The 17493-nt window shown below is 47.3% G+C and overlaps 1 protein-coding gene across 1 annotated transcript; it reads left to right on the forward strand.

Moving 5' to 3' along the window:
* Nucleotides 1-829: 829 nt before the first annotated feature.
* On the forward strand, nucleotides 830-11159 carry GINS4 (GINS complex subunit 4). Its single transcript, XM_054998174.1, has 7 exons — nucleotides 830-931; nucleotides 2733-2819; nucleotides 4363-4476; nucleotides 5231-5328; nucleotides 7042-7130; nucleotides 7775-7865; nucleotides 10338-11159. Exons 1-7 carry the CDS (start codon nucleotides 848-850, stop codon nucleotides 10432-10434), a joined length of 660 nt encoding a protein of 219 aa, XP_054854149.1. The 5' UTR covers nucleotides 830-847; the 3' UTR covers nucleotides 10435-11159.
* The last annotated feature ends 6334 nt before the right edge of the window (nucleotides 11160-17493 follow it).

The following is a 17493-nucleotide window of genomic DNA, read 5'->3' on the forward strand; positions in this document are numbered from 1 at the left end:
GATGGCGTTAAATGCTAACGAAATCTATTCCCACACACGCTTGAGTGAATCAGAGATGCGTCAGGTGTACATTCCAATGCATCTGATGAAACGAGCTCTGACTCGCGAAACCTTATGCTTGGTCTAAATGTTGGTCTTTAATGTACCCCCTGGAGATTTGTCACTGAGAGGATAAAATGGAGGGCGAGAGAAACGTTTGCACACCCCCGAGCTCTGAGAAATAGGGGAGGGGTTAAAATAAAATAAATACGCTGTTGGTTAAAGTGCGGGGCTACAAATCGGGAAGATTTGAGTTCGAATTCCCTATCTGGCTTGATGAAGTTCCAGCACTTAACTTTCATTCTAGCGTACCTCGTAGGGTTGCTGTAAGGATACAACCCTGAGCCCTTTAAAGGAAAGAGTAGAATAAACATGTCGTGTAAAGGTTGCCAGCTCCAGGCTGGGAAATTCCTGGAAATTGGGGGAATGGAGCCTTGAAAGCGCGAGGCTTGGGGAGGGAGGGACCTCAGCTGAGTATAATGTCATAGATTCCACGTTCCAAAGCAGCTCTTTTCTCCAGGGGAAACTGATCATTGTAGCCTGGAGGTCAGTTGTAATTCCGGGAGATCTGCAGACAGACTTCAGAACTAGGCGTTCAGCCGGTGGGGCCTATTCAGAGCCGGACATTGCCCCTTTAAGAAGTCCAGAGCGCTATATTGCCCCTTTAAGAAACAGAAACGCGAGCGGGAAAAGGAAGATTCTCCTCGTGTATATTCATGAGAGGTGCTTCTAGTTGGTTGGCCGCGCGGGGGGTAGACGTCACTGCGTTGGAATCGGTGGCGGGAAATCGCGGAGCTGTTACTAAGCGATGGCGGAGGAGCAGGAGGGTTCGGATGCCGGGAGCGAGGAGGTGCTGCTGACCCCGGCCCAGCTTATCCGTAGCCTGGAACAGGTCAGGCGTCTGCAAGCCTCGCTGAGGAGGCCGCGTTCAACGAAAGAGAGGAGAGGGGCAGGGGGGAGGATCGGGGCGCGGAGAGCATGCTCCGCCTCTCTCGTTGCAAAATATTCTGGCTTCGCTACCGGGCTTCGAACGCTGCCCCTGTAGTCCCGTGTGTATTCGATGTAAGCCTCCCCACCCCCACCCCCTCCCCGCAATTGGCTGCTTTGGTGTTACTGCCGCGTGTACACAGAATTGCAGCTTAATGGGAGAACAGGCAGAAATTTTGTCCGGAAAACGTCACTGATAGCTGGCTCCCTGCACAGTGCCCCGCTCGGCTTGACTACATGTTGCTCTCCTTACAGACCCGCCCTAACCCTGTTGAACTAGCAGTGTGTTGGGGTTCTAGGCTGAAACCGAATTCCTAGGGACGTGGGGGCCCAATTTGGATTGGGACCAGGGTAGCGAAGGGGCCGAAGGGGGCTTGGCCTCCGGCTCTGTTTTCCCGAAGCGAAATGGGCCTGGCGAGCTGCTGGGTGCCCTGCTGGAGAAACTTCCATGTACTGATGATGCCATGTAAACTTTCCCCCAGAGCTTTTCAAGGACAGCATCCTACTCTCCATGATGGCTAACCAGGTTGTTTGTTGTTTATTTACTGAGCTAATATCTAGACTACTTTTCTATTTTAAAGGAACACTTAAGAGCTGTTCATAAGCTATCTTTTTAACATTGCAAAGAACCCAGCAAGACGAACAGCTATCCCCTATTGTTTGGCCTCCAGAAACTGTCCAGTTAATTGTCAGGGCTGTTGATTATCTGCTTGCTGCCTGCATTTGCCTAATCCCCCTTGTAAAGCCATCTTTATGCTATATCTTGTGCTACAGAGTCCCCCAAATTATTTATGTATTGTGTGAAAAAGCACATCCTACATCTTGAAAAGGTAGGCCTGTAGATGTTGCCCATCAACTTCACTGAGTGATCCTAAGATCTGTTATTATGAGAGATGGCAAAGAAAACGTTCTCTTTCCATCTGTCCTCACTGTGCTCTTTAATTTACATCTGTTTTCCTGTTGTTGTGATCATCGTTGTTGTTCTCCCCGCCCACCAACTGAAAAGCTCCAAACTCTCTTTAGCCTTATAGGGAAGGTGCTCCAACCTGTGGAAGATTTGAGTTGCCATTTTCTGCATTTCTTCTGGAGTAGAAATGCATGCTCTTGGAGGTAGCATAACTCCTTCTCTCATCACAGTGTTGTAAAATTCCTGCATAAAGGATGGTTCTGTGCAAGGGAGTGGGGGCCGTTTGTATATAGATGTACCTGATGGTCATATGTGACAATCGACACAATATTTGCATCTTCTTCCCTTTACACAACTACTTTGCATCTATTCTCTGGTCCTGTGCTTACAATTCAGAATGAGGATTAGAGGTCCTTGTTCTCTGTCTCCTATAAGCAAACACTGGTGGAGTAAGAAAAACCTACTAACTGTGAATATAAGAGAAGTGGCTAAAGAGGATTGAGGGAAGAGAAAATAATCAGCATTAAGTGATCTCAGGTGTTGTGCTCAGAGGCTCTGGAGAGAGGGTGTCTTGAGAGTCAGCACTGCAAGAAAGAGTGGATCCTTGGAATTGGGGCGGGTTGGAGATTCTGCACTGGGACAGTTTAGAGGGGCACAGTATGGCTTCAAGCCCACACTGTCATAAACCAGGGAGCTTGTGTTGCAATGTCCCTCACTGTGACAAGCTGTTCTGAGGACTGGAGGGAGAGCGCAAAAAATAGAGCATCTTTGATCCTAACGGTCCACTTTGACTTTCCAGGCCTGGATGAATGAGAAGTTTGCCCCAGAGTTGTTGGAGAGCAAGTCGGAAGTTGTTGAGTGTGTTGTGGAGCAGCTGGAACACATGGTACGGAGCTGGTGGTGGGGAGGGAAGCCAACTGGCCAGAGGGTTGATGAGGAACCATATCAGCAGTGTGGTATAGTGGTTGGCTTGCCAGGCTCAGGCTGGAGTGATAACAGATTCACTCTGCCGTGAAGCAGAATATGTGATGTGGGGCCAGCCACACACTCTCAGTGAGGTTAAAATAAAACGGGAAAGAACCACAAATGCTATCTTGAGCTCCTTGGAGGAAGAGCAGGATAAAAATGTGCTTTTATTTATGTAGTTCATTTTAATCGTGTCCTTTTTCCAAGTAGCTAAGGGTAGCATGCATTGTGATGTGCTTATCTTCAAAACAATCCTGCAGGGTAGGTTAGGCAGAGAAAGAATGACTGGCCTTAGGTCACCCACTGGGCTTCCATGGCAGAGCAGGGACCCTGGTTTTTCCCGTTCCTTGTCCGCTACATCACACCGACTCTCTTTAAAAACCTTTGTGGTCCATGTTTCTCTTGCATCAGCTATCCATCTGAATGCCCATCCGTCACCCCCAAGCAGACACGACTGAGAAACAGAACCACAGTTGGGCTACGCAGATGGAGAGGCAGACTTGACTTTCAGTAGCAGGGGTCTTCCATTCCCCTGCTTTCTGCATCTCTTTATTTTTCCTTTTTGTGCTTCTCTGCAACCAGAAACAGTTAAAATACAAAAGGAATTATAATTAACATACAACTGGCAAAGACAAACTACAAAAATACCTTGAAGCAGCATGAAAAGCATCAGAACATCCTAAAACAATTTTCAGAGAGCCTAAAAATCTACTTTTTGGGCAGAACATCAGGATGATATTCCAGTGATGACCATGGGAAGTTTAAGGGAGCGGGGTAAAAGAAAAAGCACCCAAGGAAGCCGCTGTACTTTCTCCTGGAGCCCCAGGCATGGGAAGTGCTTGCGTTGCTTCCTGCTGATGCACTCCTTCCAAAGCCTTGCAGTCCTTTTAGGAAGGTATAGAATTCATCCTGACTGAGCAGAAGTAGAGCGGTTTTAAGTATTTATACTATTCCGGTGTTTTATTGTGATTTTATTGTATATCTTATATTTTGTATTGGTTTTAACTGAGGGAAATTGTGAACTCTCAATTGAAGAGAAGCAGTATATAAATCAAATAAATAAATACAATAATAGATAAATAAAGTATAAAGAATTTATTTTGGGATACGTTTTTGTGAACCTGAGCCTACTTTATCAGATGTGTGAAGTGTTACATTCCTGTTGTCTTCTTTGGATCACCTCAGCAACGATGATCAGGGAGGAATCATGGCCCAGAGGCCGAACGTGTATTTGGTGTGCAGAAGATCTCAGGTTCAATTTCCCAGCATCTCCAGTTAAAGGAGTTCAGTATTGGGGAAGTCCTCTAAAATCTGACCCGGTCTGGAGAGAAAGGACCAGTAAGGCCACTTCATACAGTGGCAGTCCTGGGTTCTCCCTCATCATTGACCCCCTTCCCCCCGCTCCCCGGCCAAAGGCTTGGTCACTGTTGAAACCTTAAAGCTCTTTGACTTTTCTCTTGCAGGAAGAGAACCTGAAACGTGCCAAGGGAGGCGACCTGAAAGTCAGCATTCACCGCATGGAGGTCGAGAGGATCCGCTACGTCCTCAGTAGCTATTTGCGCTGCCGGCTCCGAAAGGTGGTGGTGGTGGTGGTGGTAGCAGTAGTAGTAATAACAATAACAACAACAACAACAACATTTGATTTATATACCACCCTTCAGTACAACTCAGAGAGGTTTACGAAGTGTGTTATTATTATCCTCATGACAATCGTCCTGTGAGGTGGGTGGGGCTGAGAGAGCTCTGAGAAGCTGTAACTGAGCCAGGGTCACCCAGCTGGCTTTGAGTGGAGGAGTGGGGAATCAAACCCAGTTCTCCAGATTAGAGTCCTGCTGCTCTTAACCACTACACCATACTGACCCTTTTATGCGCCATTTGGCGGACGCAGCAAGCAGTGTATAAAGTCCTTTATGTGGAAGCTAGCTAAGGGTTGCCTCTTCCGGGACCAGCCACATGCCTTGTGTTTTCCAGAAGGATTTGTTGCATGGTCCCAACCTCCCTTTCCAGAACACTCTTCTATGGCATCTATCCAGTCCTGGTTTGGATTCTGTAAAGCTTAGAACATTGGCTTTTGTCGGTCTTCATATCCACGTGCAGAGATCTGCTGTGGAGCCCCTGTGCATCGCAGAGAATTCTGGGATGCCTTCCTAGGGCTGCTGTCACTGGGCTGGAGCACCTTGAATATTTACACCTCCCCGGGAGGATTTGGGTCAGTCTTGGTTTTTCATTAGAGCCACAGTCTGGTCCTTGGCTTTTGTCACTTGATGCAGTTTTAAAGCATTTTACCATATGGCTTTTGCGATTCTTATACTGTTCTTTTTCCTTCTGAAGATTGAGAAATTTTTCCCCCATGTCTTGGAGAAGGAGAAGACTCGGGCTGAGGGGGACCCGTCCATCCTCTCTCCAGAAGAGTTTGCCTTTGCTAAAGAGTGGGTAGATGGGGAAGAGGGGAGATGAAAGGAGTGGGCTTTGTCCTTTATGTCTATCGATACTATTCTAGTTGTGGCTTTTTCCCTTTGGGGGAGAGTACATGTAGCTAGGATTGCTACAGTGGAATTGTTGCCAAACGGTTGTGTGCGAAAATGTGCAAGTCTGAATCCAATTTCTGCCATTCATGGGATTCCTGAATATTCAGACAAAAAAAGAGAAAAGATGGCAGACAACAAATTTCCTTCTTGTATTACTCTGCTGCGATGTGCATCTCCCGGTGTTTCTGTGACCCCGAAAGTGTCTTGGTCAACTTCTTGTGGTTTCTGCTGCCTCGGCCTCAGAGCATGGCAACGATCACTCAGTCGGCTGGAGGGCAACGTATTCTGTCTAACAATTCCCAGAAAAATGTTCATATGGCTGCTGAGTTAGCAGACTGGGGGCAGGGGTGGCTGGAGGAGGAAGAGGGGCAAGTCCAAAAGTCTGAGCATGCCTACAAGCAGAATGCACAAGTGCACCGTAACAGCATATGCTCTGTGTGCAAATGAATAGCACCTGGCTTAACATGCATGCACCACCACAACCTCAAAATTCAGCAGCCAGCCCTGCACGGTTCTCAATTTCCTCGGGATTGCCAGCTGGCCAGGTGGTTCTGGGCCTGGCTTGCTTCTGTGCCTTTAACCACGGCTTGATCTGCAGAAACAGACAAAGAAGCTTTTCATGGCAGGGATATAAAGGCAGCTAGCCATTTTTGGCTCAAGCTGCTGTTAAAGGCACAGGGACAGGTAACTAAGTTGGCCGTCCTAAGAAGTACACCTGCAAGGCACCCTGGAAAAAAGGCAAGTTGAAATAAATTAAACCTCCCGTCCCAACCAGTTGCACATAGGAGCACGAGTGAAGTTTCCAGCTTGGGTGAGCCCCAAGGATTCCATGAATGAAACCATGATTCTTGCAAACGTTAAAATGAGTATTGAAAGCAAAATTCAGGAACACATGAAGTTGCCTAATAATAGGTCAGACCACCGGTATGTCAAGCCCGTGTAGTCTACTCAGACTTGCAGCAGCTCCAGTTTCTCAGGCGAAGGACTTTCACCTCACCTATTACCTGATCCTTTTAACTGGAGATGCCTGGAGCGAACCTGGGACCTTCTGCACGCCAAGCTGATGCTCTGCCACTGAGCCACAGCCCATCCCCATTTAGAACTCAGCGTCCTTTTTAAAGAAAAGGGTGCGTTTCTAATCCTTATGGTACAGAGAGGCTTGGATAGGCAGCGCAGAGGCTAGTAGCCTCTGAGCAGGATGTCCAGGGTGCAAGGAGCCTTGCAGAGCTTTCCACCCTGCCCCCCCCCCCCGACTAATACCAATATGCAAAAAAACTAAGAATATGCATTAGTTACATTATGGCCAGCTTTGAAAGTCACAGTGCAGAGAAATTGATCCAATGAAGCTTTATCTCCCAACCAAGACAAGCTTTGCTTCCTTACTGGGTCTGCATCAGGCTCTTCTTTAAAGACATGGAATTGGGCCAGTCAAGAAAAGTAGACTGTCCAGTGTTGTCCTGCATGTGGCATTAGGTGGTGCAAAGACTCGATGCTTCCTTGGGGTGTTCTCTGCTTATGTTTAATGATCTTTGTGACCAGCCAACTTCAACGGCTCCGTTTCCGGGACTTTCTCCTTCCCAGTTAAAGACCAAGGCTGTTGCTCCTCACTTGCAGGTACATGGCGAATACGGAGACCCATTTCCGAAATGTGGCTTTGAAGCACATGCCTCCCAACCTGCAGAAAGTGGATCTCCTGAAGGCAGGTGAGCAAAGCCTGACTTGATCTGGCCTCATAGAGTTGTGCAAGTGCAAACAGTGAATCCCTGTCCCAAGGAACTGGCGGTCTAACTGTAGACAGTGCGTGTTCCCTTAATATTAAAGCATTCAGCCAACTGAACACTTGGTCATGGGTCCTTTGACAGAGTAACTTCAAGGTCAGCACATCTGGGCTGACCCCTGGCAGAAGCTGGAGCTTGAAAGAGCATGCCGTACTTCTCTTAGCCACAAGTAGGAGATCAACACAGAGGAACGTGGCAGTTGATCAAGCTGCCTTTTGTAGCATCAGACCCTCAGCCCACCTGGCTCAGTGAGGCCTGCTCTGACAGCTGGTGGCTTCCAGGGCCTTTGGAAGAGGACTTTACCGCCCTGGCTACCCAAGCGACAGAATCTGGGACCTTCTTCATGCAAAGCATGTGCTCTAGCCCCTAAAGTTCTGGGCCCTTGCTCGTAAGCCATGCAACTGCCTTGGATCCATCCACTCAAGTATTGTCAAGCAGATTTCTCAAAAGTCATCTGCTGCCCCAAATCCTTTCATGGGGGTTGGACTGGGGACCGTCCGCATGGATGCAATGCAGAGGACACCACGGCTCCCATGGCAGGCCTGATGTTGAACCGTCTTTCCTTGCAGTCACAAAACCGAACCTGGACTCCTTCGTGTTCCTGCGGGTGAAGGAGAGGCAGGAGAACATCTTGGTGGAGCCAGAGACGGATGAGCAGAGGTAGGGAAGGGGATGCTGCAGTCCCACTGTTGCTCAGGGGGAAAACTGTTGGGAGATCCATAGTCAGAGCTCCCATGTAACATTTAATCCTAGAAAGCAGTAGGGGGAAGAGGAGACTGGCTGGAATCGGGGTCCTCTTTTGACGCCTGAGCTGCTTCCCAGATGGACAGTGCTCCCCTCCTTGAGGGAAGCGTGTTTATCATGGCAAGGGAAAAAGACAAGGTCGCTCTGGGTATCTGGGCAGGTCAGTTTCTGTTGGGGAAACAGCATGGGGGAAGGAGCTAAACCTTCCCTGCCCCTATACTGTGTTCCTGGTTCAAATCCTGCACCCCAGCTTACTGCTTGTAACAAATAAAGCATCAGGGAATCCAGTCACAGGTGGTCCTGCATTCACCGTAAGCGAACTTTGTAAGGATAATTGAAAATCATGCTTGCTGAGCTAATGAGCTCAAGAACATAAATGGGGGGGGGGGCGTGATCCAGGAGAAGATCTTCATACAGCATTTTGCTTCATGAATATCCACACCTTTCTCCTCAATGGGAACGTCGGGTGGTTTACAATATTTTCCCCATCTCCGTTTTATCCTCACAACAACCTTGTGAGGTAGCTTAGACTGAAAATGTGCAACTGGCCCAAGGGCACCCAGTGAGCTTCCTGACAGACTGGGGATTCGAACCTGGGTTTCCTAGATACTATTCTGAAACTTTAACTACTAGAACCCACCACCTCTGTATGCTAGTCTGTAACCTGACGGTTGCATACAGCTCTGATGCCACCCACCCTGTGTGTGTGCCATGTTTTTTCTGCATTGTTGGTTTATTATGGGATAATTTTTCTGTGCTTCACCAAACATCCTTGGAGGATTTGACCCCAAGGTATTTTATGCTTCTGTCCTCAGTTACCGTACTTGCACTGCAGTCCTAAACAGAGAGATCGTTTCTAAGGCTGTTTATTGCAATGGACTTAAAAGGGTGTAACCCTGCATAGGATTGCATTGTTAGTTGACTTATGTCTCTTATCATCCAAATCGGTTTATAGCAAACAGCTCTCTTTTGCCTTGATTAACACTGAATCCTGCCATGCTTCTGAATTTTCCTAGTACTTGTTAATCTTTCTAAAGATGATCTGTGGTTATCTATGTGCCTTATACTGACTAAGGTCAGCTCTCTGCTAAAACAACGGCAACAAAGTTGTGAAAACTGAGAGATGACAGATGCTGATCAGCGTACCCATACCTGGCATATGTTGGGAAGTCCCTGGTTCTAATCTTGCCTGGGCCACAAACTTGTATGTGATCCTGGTAATACCTACAGCGGCCAGTGTTTAATCTCCTTTTTGCAGAGGGTGAAAGACCAGAGACTCATGTTTGAGTTGAAACTTGAACCTGGTTCATTGCAGTTTATCTGTCCGGCCGTTTCACTGGATCAGAGAGGGGCTGGAGAAGTTGAGCTGGTCATGTGATCAACTACTCTCCCCCAAAGATCTCCTGGGGTAGCTTGACCTACCACCACCGCTGAAGTGATAGAAGGTGAGAACAATGTTGTAAGCTACTTGGGGTCCCATTTGGGGCCAAAGCAAACTATAAAGGGTGAGATACATACATACTTTGCTTTGGCAACCAAAGCAGCTTACAACATTGTTCTCCCCTCCTCTATCCTCGCAATAGTCTTGTGGAAGGTAGATTAGGCTCAGAGAGAGCGTGACTGCTCCAAGGTCACCCAGCAAGCTTCATGGATAAGCTGGAACTCTGAATGCAGGTCTTCCTGGTCTGAGGGCCAAGCTACAAGTGACGAATGACACTTGAACGGCAAGTGGATTGAGTGGAGGGCAAGGGAACAGGGAGAAATACACTTGCCGTTCAAGTGTCATTCGTCACTTGTAGCTTCACCCTGAGTCTAACCATTGTACCACGCTGTCTTTCACCCAGGCTGCTGACAGTGCAGAAGTATCATAAGGAACAACATTTTGAACCTTCATCTCTCAGGAGAGTTGGCTGGGGCTTCAGTACCCTTCCCCATTGATCCCCTTCTAGCCTACCATGGCATGGAGAGATCTCCCAGGAACACTGCAGTATTGTTTCTCACCTCATCCTGGCCTCTGCAACAGGCTGACTAGCATTCGTCCATTTTCTGTTGGGTGGCTGCTCAACATGCCTTTGAATTAAGGGGGTCTTAATCTTTGCTGCTTGTTTTGATCTGGATTTGAATAGTAGTTGAGCCTGATGTTATGGAGCATCTGTACTTTCAATACCTGAAAGTATAACATGATCAATCCTACATGTTACTTGGAGATAAATCCCTCTGTGCATAATGGGCTTACTCCTGAGAAAGAGGGAACAGGATTGCAAACTTAAGCCAGTGGTCTTCATGTTACTTGGAGATAAATCCCTCTGTGCATAATGGGCTTACTCCTGAGAAAGAGGGAACAGGACTGCAAACTTAAGCCAGTGGTTTTGTTTCTCTCTTTTTCAGAGAATATGTTATTGACTTGGATGAAGACTCTCAGCACCTGATCCGGTACAAAACAATTGCTCCTTTAGTGGCTTCGGGGGCAGTTCAGCTCATTTAAACCTCCCGGACACCCTTCAGCATTTTGCAAGTCCCAAACAAAGGATTTACACAGAACCACCAGGGCTGCATGGAACCCAAGCACACTGTCCCTGCCTACCTCAGGGATTTGACATCAGCTGTCCAAACTTTGTTGGTGCAGCTAAGCTGAGCTCATGAGGCTCTGCGTACAAAATATGCCCAGCTGGGTGTTTTCATTGAAGAAAGGATGGCGGCGGTGGGGACTGGTCCAAGTGCTCCTTGGACTGGAGGAGCACTTCTGATACTCTGCTGAACATCCAGCAGGTGGCAGCGTTGCACTGTAGCCATTTTGCATAAGGCTGCCAAGTTCAGTCAATCATCTTGGGTGTTGGTGAATTGGGCTTGTTCCTAGGCAGGATGTTATGATGTCTGCATCTTCCCTACCTTGCTGTATGAACTATGTTGCAGTCCGTTGCAGACTGATGTGCTTTCACACATGCATCCACAACAAAACATCAGCTGCCACATTCATGCCCAGGAGAAGTAGCTGGAATACCACCAAGAATTAAGGACCTTAAAAAAAGATTTAAGGACCTTAGACTGTGTTCTTTATAGACACTATGTTTGCTTTCGTAAATACGTTTAAAGAAAAAGGCTGTACTTTCCAGTTAAATTGTCCAAGGTGCTTCCTAGTACAATCATTAAACGTGTGCCTGTAAAACAAACAAAATCTGTACAAAAAATAAACTTACATAGTTGTTGAGAGCATGATTTCTGTTTAAAAGCTGCTGCTGATTTTAAAATAGCAACCCAGATATTAAAAACAGAGCAGGAAAAGTTTGAAATAACAATAAAAGACCAAATGTTATTCCTCCTGCCCCCACCTTTGTCATTAGAGCTGCAGTGGAGAAGGGAATAATAATAATAATAACATTCGATTTATATACTGCCCTTCAGGACAACTTAATGCCCACTCAGAACAGTTTACAAAGTATGTTACTATTATCCCCACAACAAAACACCCTGTGAGGTGGGTGGGGCTGAGAGAGCTCCAGAGAGCCGTGACTAGCCCAAGGTCACCCAGCTGGCTTCAAGTGGAGGAGTGGGGAATCAAACCCAGCTCTCCAGATTAGAGTCCCACGCTCTTAACCACTACACCAAACTGGCTTGTTGGTGAGAAGGTGTCCTTACCGAAAAGGCCCTGTCTTTGGTTGCCACTCACCTCTGTAGAACGTCTTAACTGCTGGGCTGTCTCAAATAACCTGATCCTAGACTCTTGGTGGCTTGTTTTTTAAAAATGCCAGTACTCATTCATAGAGTTGTGCTGATTCTCCCCCAGGCCTTGGGAGAGCCCCCCCCCTCCCCCGAGGTGCAGGCACTCAGTACCGGTAAGTATCATCACAAGTAAAGCCTTGGTCTGACTCAGTAAAAGGCAGCTTCATGTACTGATGGGATGTGATTCTCTCTGCTGCTGCTCAGCTTCCTTCCTCTAGATGCTTTTGCCAAAGTCGTTTTAGCCTCGTGCCTCCTCTACAGTAGCATTAAGAGAGTCCCACTGGGTCTTCTTTCTCTGTACCCTGTTCCCATTGCCCACCCTTTTCCCAGGTCTCTGACAAGACTTCTGCTCTTACCTGCCTTGCCCCTATTTACATCTTCAGAATGGCTTAAACATACATCTCGGCAAAGTTATTTGCAAGGCCAGTGGTACTGGGTTTTCGTTTGTAGACAGAGCGGAAAAATCTAGTAGCTTCCTTCCTGCTGTCCAGGCCAGAGAGCCAATGATCTCTGGCCCTGTGCTCCAGCACCATTCCTTGGTGCTACCTCCAGAGAGAGGGAGAGAAAAGAACAACTAGGCCTGAACCAGACCAGCAGCGGAACAAGTCCCATCTGGCTTTCGGTTACTGTTGCCTACAGTTCGTCCCCTGAAAGAAAGGGAAGGAGGTGAGGACTGCAGGAACTGCAGCTCCCTGCATTGCTGCACAGCCTCCAGGAAGCAGTCTTTGGGCTGCAACTTTATACACACCCTCCTTCCCCTGTCACATTTTTATCCCAGCCTCCGTGGAGCTCAGAGCTGCATCTCTGGTTCTCTGCTCCTGTATTTTTTCCACACTGCACGTGGGGATTGACTTAAGATGGCCCATTGAGCTGCACGTCTGGCTGCGCATTAGAGCTTGGGTCTCTCCAGCCCTAGTTTTAACACTCTAAACTTCTGTCTATATGATGCTGCCACCTCTTCTCTGAAGTCAAAACAGACGTTTAGCTCTAGGAAGAGGAGTAACTTTTTATGCTGGTGGGAATAAGCTCTGCTTCTCCATATCTTTGCTGCTCTGATTTCCAACACACAGACATTCCTCTGCCAACGTTTTTGGGGGTTTTTTTATGTTTATCCATTTAAGTTATTTGAAGCCCCTTGTTTTGAAATTACAGTGGAAACATTGGTTGGGGAGGATGAAGTGTCTCCATGGCTGCCCAGCCAATCAGTCCGTGGCATAATTGGATGAAGCCCAGCCTGCCAACACACCACATGGCTGGCTTTTCCTAGAAAAAAATATGGTTGCCCCAGAGCTTTGTTCAGTTTCTGTGCCTCTGCCTTTGCAGATAATGATTAAAATAAGTGTTGACTTCAAGGGTTTGCTGCACACGAGAAGACATTCTGAGGATCTTTAGTCATGTTGGGTTAGACAAGCAGAACCACAAGTGACAAAAGGCACAGATTGGACACTTGTCAGCTTCCCTCAAGTTTTGATGGGAAATGTAGGCATCCTGGTCTCGCAGCTTGGCTCTCTGACTGCTGTCCAATGGACTTTTCAACTGTCATTTGTCCAACATTCCGCCAAGCTGCCTACATTTCCCATCAAAACTTGAGGGAAGCTGACAAGTGTCCAATCTGTGCCTTTTGTCACTTGTGGTTCTGCTCAAGGATGGATGGCCCAACCTCTGTCCAACTGGGATTGCTAACTTTATTGAAACATGTTTGGAAGCCACTTTGAAGATTTACATGGGGGCGAGGCATGAACTAAGTTTTCCAAAGAAAATACAACAGAAATCTCATTTTGTGTAAGATGCCTGGAAAGGGGGTGGCTGACATGAACAGTGAAGAGAAAAAGAAGCCATAGCTGGATCCTCCTTTGCTGCTGGAAAAAGTGAGAGGCATGAGCTCTGCACAAACCCATAAGGTACGAAGGTGGGTCTTCTTTATCCTGTCCCAGAATGGGTGTATTGGACAGAGTGATCCTTAGCTTGCTGTGTGGCAGTGTGCACCATCAACTGATAAAAGTGCTCTGCACATAAGAGGTTCTGATGGAGATCCAAGACAGACGCACAGAAGTCCTTTACGCAATGCCTAATTTAACCAAAAGAACTCATTCGTGAAAGATGTAGTGATGGGCCCCATTCCTGCAAGGCAGGTCTTTCAGTCATTAGCCCTGATGGCTAAATAAAGCCTCCTTGTTCAAAGGCAGCATACCTTTGAATATCAGTTGCAGAAGAGGGACAACAATTGAGGAATGCTTTGGCCTCTGCCTGGTGTGTGGCATTCCAGGAGCATCTACTCGACTGCAGAGGGAAATGGGATGTCGGACTAGATGAACTTTTGTTCATCTAGTCCCAACATCCCATGCTGCTGATAATGAGGTATAGCAGATCTCTGTGAAAGTCAAACCCTGGACAAGACCAATAAGGAACATGCACTGCTCTTCTTGGGTAAAGAGGTCTCGTGTTTGGTAGCTAGAGTTCATCATAAGGAAAGAAATTCTTGAATTTTGGACAAACATCTATAAGAAGAAAACACAACTACGTGCTTGGCTGTTAACCCTTTAAGACATTCATGGCTGGTATGTTTGAGCATTGTTCTGCAATCCAGAAGAGGAAAAAGGGCAAGCATTTCCTTAAACTATGATGTCCGATGAGTATATAATCTCTTTGCGTGGAATAATGCAAAGCTGTAGGGTCTGTAGTTTCACTCATCAGAAAAAGAAAAAAAGTGCTCAAAACCACAAAAAATGGGCTTATCCTGTTTTTAATTACTTTGTTGGCTGCTGTGTATGAGATCAAACATACAGATTTTGATATAATTAAAAATAAAAAGGTGTGTGATATCTTTTATTAGGCCCTACCAAAACACCACAAAACAATGTGCAAGCTTTTGAGTTCTCCAGAACTCTTCATCAGGTTGGATGTTCAGTCTTTTAAAAAAAGAACCAATAGAGGAGAATAAATAGTTTCATGACATGGTGTATGAATCTGCAATTACCTTTAGATGGAAAACAAGCTGTGTGATACCTGAGCAAATGTGTTCTATTAGCTTGGTGTTAGATGGTGACAATTCTATTACAAAGTGGATTATTACTCTCTCCTTTAGAGCTACTGTTTGGAGAGATCCCTGAGATTACAGATATTGGTCATCCTTCTAACAATAGGATGTGGGGAGGGGGGAGTGCTGCCACTGATCTGGGCCATTTTCACACTACTTACAGGCCACAGAACATCGTGCAGAGCTCCCGGAACAGCAGCGTCTTCCTGGTGCGATTTCGAGCAAGAACTGCCGTTTCAACTAGTTGCTCTCCAGTTGGAGAGAAGTTGATCTACAGGATCTCTTGCATGGAAAAAAGTGGGTTCTGTGGTGAAGCACAGGCATCAGAAGGCTTCTGGTGTTTCCAGATGTGAGAGACCACTCCAAGCTCAAAACTGTACAGGCTCACGAGTCATAAGAGCAGAAAATATAATTCCAGGTGTTGCAAGCTTGATGGACATGAATGGCTCTACTCTGTGGACTTGGTCTAAAGGGCCATGCCTAGAGGAAGCAGGGCCTGTGACAAAGGGTACAGTTTCCTCATGACCACAGAGATTCCCTTTCAGTGGATGTCAGGAGGTAGTTTGGGCCAAGAGCCAGTCAGGGCCAGAAGAGGTGAGCTAGCTGCAGGCAGGGGGCAGATGGGTGTCCATGTGAAAACGAAGTGCAGCTCGAGAAAAAGAGGCTGCCAGACTGCTATGTGGTTGGCAGAAGCGCCGTGTGTGTGTGTGTGCGCGTGCGCGTGTGTGCGCACGCGCGTGCGCATGCGTGCACTTGTGTGTGCAGGACCTTTCTCTGCAAATCTGGTGTGGGGGTAGGAGACTGGCCACCCTTAAGGGCAAAAAAGAGTGCCTCTGTGCCTTCACCCAAACCTTACATGTGTATTTGTAAATAAAGCAAGCCCTCAGTGCTCTGGCCTCCAAGTAGAATTGATCCAGATAAGCATTAGCCCCTAGAACTGCTCGACACTTTGAAAAGTGGGTTCATGTGAGAATACCAAGTTAGATGGCCAATGGGCCTGACTCAGTATAAAAAAGCTTTATGGTTGCAGCTCAGCAGCAGCAGAGCACACTTTATGAATGCAGAAGGATCAAGATTCAGGCTCCAGCTGAGGCATCCGTGGTAGCAAATCTGGGAAAGGGACCTTCTCTGCTTGAAATCCTGGAGTAGCAAAAGCCTCCCATTCTTTTAGTTTCTTGCTTCTATGTACAAAATTGTGATTGATTTTGAATGCACATGTCAAGGGCTTTCCCCTCTTCCTTGGTATTCAAAAAGAGCTTTGGGGGAACTTGACAGCTCTCTTCTTGCTATTTTGTAATATTGTGGTTGGTTCTGTGAAAAATATATCATACAACAGTTGCATTTGTGTTTCCCATGAACCAATACTACCTACATCATTGTCTGTCTTATGTATATGGGGGGAGTGGGGGAAGATGAATTGCCTCTTGCTTTGCTCTCCCTCCTATGAATTTACAGGTTGACGTTTGTCTCTGACCAGCCTGGAAGCAAGTCATTGTCTGGCCATGACCCGGATCAGTGAGGCCCGAGGCAAATTACAAGCTGCTGTTTTTAGAGGCATTGTCTCCTGGACTCAGCAGCAGGCAGCTCTTGCGGAAGATTAGCAGCCATGAGGCTCATTCTAATCAGCCAGGGAATTGCCGCTGTGGCCCAAGGGCTGAGAACTCTGCCTTCACAGGAAAGTCGGGGCGTTCACTTTTTCCAAGCTTTTGCAATTTTAGTTTGCTTTTAAAATTATATGTATGCCCTGCTTTTCTCCCACCAAAAATTGCTGACGACATTGTTGTCCTCTTCTTCATTTTGTCCTCACAACAACTGTCACCTCCTGATGTTAGGCTGAGCGGGGATTCCTGGCCCAAGGTCACCCTGTGGGTTTCCAGGGCAGAGGGAAGAGCTGAAACTGTTTCTTCCAGCCTTCTAACAACTACGCCGCGCTGGCGAACACTTCCTAATACAGCTTCCAAAGTGAATTTCTAACTTTTGTTTGTTTAGCCGGCAGGGCTCCTGCATCTTTAAGAGCTGCCCAATAGGCAAAAATTCATCTGGCACACTCCTGCAAAGAGATGCAATGGAGGAAATCTTTGTCAGCTGGACTTCTTATTTTCACAGTTTTTAACAGGTGCCACCCTTCATTCCAGTGTTGCTGGATTTCCCAGTAGGCCATGGGGAATTGGGTCTCATCTCATATCACTAGATCTGGAATGTGCTCCCATCCATCCTCATGCAAGCTCTGGTATACAGATGCCAGGAGCGAGAATATGGTTTGCCTAAGGATCCATAGCAGAGGACCCAGATCTACCATGGTCAAATCTATTGCTTTAGCCACTGGGCCACAGCACACTTGGAAGAGGGGGTGGCTTAATTTCTATATGGAGAAGTGTCAGGGCACACATACTTCCCAGGAGGCGTGGAGGACCCTTAAGAGGCAAACAGCTTTCCCCTTCTCACTTGGGGACACCCCACTGCATGCAATTCCGGTCAACGGGCGTGCACTCTGCACATTCTCAGGAGCGCCAGTCTCCCAGATTCCTTGTGTTAAAGGGGGCTGATTTTAAGCTCCTCCTCCCTGAGCAGATTGAAATAATGGACCGCCAGCCAAGGTAGTCCTTTGGGTCTATTAAGCACGGGGGGGGGGGGTAAGGGCTTGGCGGGGGTGTGTCGCGGCACAGGTGTTGATTGGCCGCCTGCGGGGGTGTGGCCAGGTAGGTGCCGCGCTCTCGCTCGCGCGCTCTTCATTCATTCATTCGCGACTCACACGGACTGCGAAGATCTGGGATTGCGGCCGACGCG

This window comes from Eublepharis macularius, chromosome 14, assembly GCF_028583425.1.
Source record: "Eublepharis macularius isolate TG4126 chromosome 14, MPM_Emac_v1.0, whole genome shotgun sequence".
In the NCBI taxonomy this organism is placed as follows: domain Eukaryota; kingdom Metazoa; phylum Chordata; class Lepidosauria; order Squamata; family Eublepharidae; genus Eublepharis; species Eublepharis macularius.